This window comes from Nicotiana tabacum, chromosome 2, assembly GCF_000715075.1.
Source record: "Nicotiana tabacum cultivar K326 chromosome 2, ASM71507v2, whole genome shotgun sequence".
NCBI classification, from domain to species: domain Eukaryota; kingdom Viridiplantae; phylum Streptophyta; class Magnoliopsida; order Solanales; family Solanaceae; genus Nicotiana; species Nicotiana tabacum.
This window is the reverse complement of record NC_134081.1, coordinates 35,451,440-35,456,390: the sequence shown is the minus strand read 5'-3', so window position 1 is coordinate 35,456,390 and position 4,951 is coordinate 35,451,440. Positions and strand designations below refer to the sequence as shown.

General features: G+C 39.8%; 1 protein-coding gene across 1 annotated transcript; it reads right to left on the bottom strand.

The window, feature by feature from the left end:
• Positions 1-1,722: 1,722 nt before the first annotated feature.
• On the bottom strand, positions 1,723-3,999 carry LOC142166437 (uncharacterized). Its single transcript, XM_075225716.1, has 3 exons — positions 3,009-3,999; positions 2,645-2,705; positions 1,723-1,870 (listed from the first exon to the last, which is right to left on the bottom strand). The coding sequence occupies exons 1-3, from the start codon at positions 3,997-3,999 to the stop codon at positions 1,723-1,725; spliced, it is 1,200 nt and encodes a 399-aa protein (XP_075081817.1).
• Between the last annotated feature and the right edge of the window lie 952 nt (positions 4,000-4,951).

Below are 4,951 nucleotides of genomic sequence, written 5' to 3'. Positions count from 1 at the left end.
TGAACGTGAAAGCATTTGACGTGTCACAGAGAGCTACAATCGGGGTAATTGATTGAAGTATGAAGATAGGTCCAACTGTGTTCAATGTCAAGTTCAAGGTACCATACATCTCTACCACTTACAACCTGCTGCTGGGACGACCATGGATACACATGGATGTGGCAGTTGCTTCTACTTTACATCAGGACATGAAATTCAAGTGGAATCACCAGGAGGTGATCATTCACGGAGATAGTAACAACGCTATTTATACCAAACAAACCATACTGGCATATGAAGTTAATAACAAGCTAGGAGGAGAAACGTTCCACAACATTGAACAGGTGAACACAATTGAGAAGGGACATTGGTGGAGCGACAAAGTGTTAATCATGTTGATTTGGCTAGGATACGAGCCAGGCTGAGGCCTCGACCCTATGTTTCAGGGAATAACAAATTCAATACGATCACGGGCTCAGAACACAACCTTCGATCTTGGGTGTGAATACACCGTGAAAAAATATCATGATTGGTCGCCTCCATAGAATTATTTCTACTATCCACTGCCCAAACCCATACCACCTTTGTACCAGACATTCCGCAAGGCTAGCGTGATTTGGGGTTTCGAAGAAGAAGAGATTCTAGCTGGCATAAGAAGTTTGTTCCTGACCGAAGAAGACATGAATTGCAACGTAATTTTGGGAGATAAGGTAGAGGATCTCACCATCCAGATGGCAGTAGATGGAGTTGTTCTAGGGAATTGGACTGCTACAACATCCTGGGCTCGTCGAACACCTGGGTAGCTTTGGCAGACTAGCATGATTTATTTTTAATAATTCCACTAGGCATTGCGCCTAAGGGTTAATTTTCATATATATATATATATATATATATATATATATATATATACATATAAAGTAAAGTACAACAAAGGAGGGGGACATGAACTTTACCTCCAAAACTATGACGGATATACACTTGGTTATCCAAACATGACGACCAAGTGAATCCTGAAAATTTTGATGAGTTAGACCTATGATGATGTGCCAATTGCCTATCCTTAAGTGATAGAAAATTATGTATACAAAAACAATGTGAAGCGAGCCTAGGTCAACTATACAAAAAGGCAGAAATGATCCTACATCAACTGTACAGATGAGTAGGAAGGTCATCTTTCATATACAGGGCCTACATCTAGAGTAAATGTAGATTCTTCCTATGGAGTATGGCAAACACACAGTCGATTGTGCTAGAAACAATCTTCAACTTGAATTTGACATTGAGACCAAAGAAAGCCAAGTTGAAGATAGTTATCGAATTAACCCATGTAATTGGGCAGAACTACTGCTGCTGTATGATGTTTTCGATAGACGAGAATGAGCAGGTGCATGCTTCTTTAATCCAGAATACTTTGAAGCAAGCAAGTTTAACTGGTGATCTACAGTAGGAACTTTTATATGAAACATCCTTCCTGAGTGAGCTGCTACATTCTGTAAACTTATACTTCTGTGAGCTGATAGGGAAGTGTAGGATTACTAGGTTTAGGCCCCTAGGTATGTCCTGCAGAGTGCCTGGAGAGGAAGCAGGTTGGTGCTGGTATCTGAAAGTATCTATTTGAGCAAGAACTTTTGTATAGGTGGGTTGAAAAACCTAAGGATTCTCTCGCCTATTTATCGTTCTCGCTCGGGAGCCAAGGCCCATTACCTAAATCTCAATCTAGCTTCAAAGGGTAGCTGAAGGATCCTACCAGAAATGTTTGCCTGTTGTGACAAATTTGCAGAATCCTTGTGATAGGCCCAAGGTAATTGGTACACTTGCAAGAGATTGAGCATCTGAGATGCTAATACTACGCTTTGAAAATTCATCAATAATTTGAACTTGTCTCTTGTACCTGCAAAAAGCAACAAACAAGTTATAAATAAAGGGTGCTTGGGTTGGTCAGTGTTCATCTTTGGGGAGTTACAGGCATTGACAACAGTGAGCTGCAAGTCTTATGAATTGCTGCTCTTTGAACACTGAATAGAGGTGATGATATATGTGCTCAGGTTCTTGTGGTTTCTTGGGGTAGATTTGTTCTGGAGATACTAGCTGCTAGGGTGGATTTCAGGAAGCTAGTGTTGGTGATTTGATGTGAATCCTTTAAGTAGGTATTGGAGCTGATTATGCTTAATCTTGTAGATGTTTCTAGCTTTAGTCAATTGATTCACCCTCAACAGGATAAGCACTATAAGTACTAATACCACACATTGAGGGTATGTCAATTGTTTTAAACTATAGGTACCTGCAAAAGAAAACGCATGGTTAGAGAAAAATAGGTCATTTCTGTCAGATGGGTGGGCATCCAGGTTCTTGTGTTTACTGGGCCCTGAAGAAATACTGTTATGGTGGTGGTGTTTTGGTTTTTTGAAACATTGAAGTTGATTTGGATTGTTGGATGGTAGTAGCTTTATGATGATAGTGTGGTGTACAACTGGATTCCTGATTGTTTGGTATGGTCCTGAGTTGCAGGTATGGGTGATGAGGTTGTTTGTGGTGTTGCTGTTTATGTTTCTTCTGATAGAGGGCATGGAAGGTGTATGTGTGTGTGTCCGTAGGAGCTAGTACTTTTGTTTGTGTTGGTGATGTTTTGGAATCCAACTGTTCCTATAGAGATGGCACAATATACCTGCTCGTATCCCCTGATTGATTTCTAACAGAAAGAATACCAAAGGAGTTAATACCACACACTGAAAAGGAAGCAGTAGACAGGGCAGGATAACAGTGAATTCACCTGCAAAAAAGGAGGAAACTATTAGTTAAAATCAGAGTGTCATAGTCCTTTTTCTGAAGAATTTGAGCAAGCTGGTATGGTTAAAATTGCTACACTAAATTGTTGGTGTTTGGATTGTATGGTCTACTACCACGTATTTCGGATGTTCAACCATATCCATTAGAATTGGAGGTGGAAGTGTGATTTGATGAAGGCTGAAGTTTGCTTATTTTCTTATGTCTGAAAGCTGGGGTGTTCATTTGGTCAAGTCTGATTTGACTTTTGATTTGCCTGGGAAGGTCAAGAATGTTCTCAAAATGGGTGATTTGAGTGAGATCATAGCTGAGCTCAGATAAAGAATCAGAAGGACAATTAGCTTCCCTATAAACATGAGAACATTTCAATTCATGACACCGAAAGCAGAGGTCAATCAGTTTTTGCAGTTGCATCTCTAAGCTCCAATGAGGCTCATATTCATGGTTGATCCAATGAACAAGTAGTGCAAAGTCAGCTTCTAAATGCACTTTGAAGTGGCTATTCTCCAGGCACCACTTCATGCTAATAATGACTGCTTCAGTTTCTGTCATGTTATTGGTTCCTTCTCCAGGAGGACTTGCTATGGCATGGATAAATCTCCCCAGATGATCTCTAATAATTACCCCTGCACCAATTTTCCCTGGATTGCTGAGGGCACTGCCATCACTGTTCATCTTGACAAATCCATCCTCAAGTTTGTGCCAGGTCACCTGTGATGTGTATATGTGATGTTGCATTGTTTCAACTATGGAGTAAAGTTCATTCCAATGAAGAGGCCAGTGAAAGGAAGGATAAGTGGCTTTGAGGAGAAGGTTGATGTCAAAGTTGATGGAGAATAGAACTCTGATCATAGATGATTGCTTGGAGCCATATCTAGCACTGCATATGTTCTTCCAAAGGTTCAAGCAAATGATAATTGGGAGTGTATCCATGAGAAGCTTATGTGCATCATGCCTGCTCTTCTGCATCCACCATTTTATCAAAAGCAATCTAAGAGGCATGGCTTGGAAAGGAAAGGCAACTGGTCCTGTGAATTTTTTCCATATTGCCTTAGCAAAGTGGCCCAAACTGAAAGTGTGATCTACTGATTTAGCTTGAGGTTTGATACAACACACACATCTAGTGACAGTAGGTTGACCAAAAGAAATGACCATATCATCAGTGTGCAATTTGTTTATGATGTCTCTCCAAATGCAAAAGGACCATTTAAAGGGGATTCTCTTATGCCATGTCATCTTGTTGGTGAAGAGGATCGGTTTTGTTTTTCTAACTGATTCCCATGATGAAGCACAAGTGAATTTACCAGAGGTAGTTGGTACCCATATAGGTTTATCAGGGGTGTGAGGAGAATAATGGATTGGGATGTGAATGATATTAGGAATTTTGTGGATTGGGGCATGGTTGTTGGGCTTCCCAGAATTGAGAGACGGTGATGTTGCCTGGCCTTTCTCCCTCAGTTCTGTAGCTTGCTAAAGGATCTGTTCCCAGCCAATTATCCCACCAAAATCTTGCATTGCCTGAATATAGCCTCCAGTTTATGTGTGCTTCTGCTTCTTTCTTGTTACACATCATTTTCTTCCAAGTTTGTGATTGGCCAAAGTGCCATTTCTTTGAGATTGGGTGTGATCTTTTGTAGTATTTGGCTAACAAGAAGGTGCTCTACAAAGACTGGTTTGTTCTAAAAAGCTACCATTTTTGAATTCCATAGCCTTACAAATATCATCCACAGTTCTAAAACCAACACCCCCTTCCTCTTGTGGATATGATAGCTTCTCCCAGGAAGCCCAATGGTATTTGTTTCTATCCTTCTCCATGCCCCACAAAAAATTAGCAGCCAGTTTTCCAACATTTTCATGACAGTTTTAGGTGGTGAAACAGCTGATAGTAGATGGATGGGGAGGGATTGCAGCACGTATTTTAAAATTGCTTTCTAGCATTTAAGACATTCAGTATTATTATTTTTTAATAAATACTCGAGACATCGAGTTATGTTTGCTTGACACATTTAAAGCTTTAAATTAATACATTATTTCCCTCCATTTATTTATGTTATTATCTTTGCATTTTTCAACATAATTATATCTTATCATGTTGAATCTACGACTGTGACATGTAATGAGACAACACAAAATGAGAAGGATTAAGAGGAATAGAAAAATGATGTAATATCCGAGGAAATCATCAGGG

Excerpts from the sequence above, each read along its gene's own strand:
- LOC142166437 (XM_075225716.1), bottom strand. The coding sequence starts at position 3,999 with ATGACATGGCATAAGAGAATCCCCTTTAAATGGTCCTTTTGCATTTGG. Across the intron at positions 2,706-3,008 it reads CCTTCCCAGGCAAATCAAAA|TGTGTGGTATTAACTCCTTT; the intron begins GTCAAATCAGAC and ends CTTCCTTTTCAG. Across the intron at positions 1,871-2,644 it reads CAATCAGGGGATACGAGCAG|GTACAAGAGACAAGTTCAAA; the intron begins GTATATTGTGCC and ends TGCTTTTTGCAG.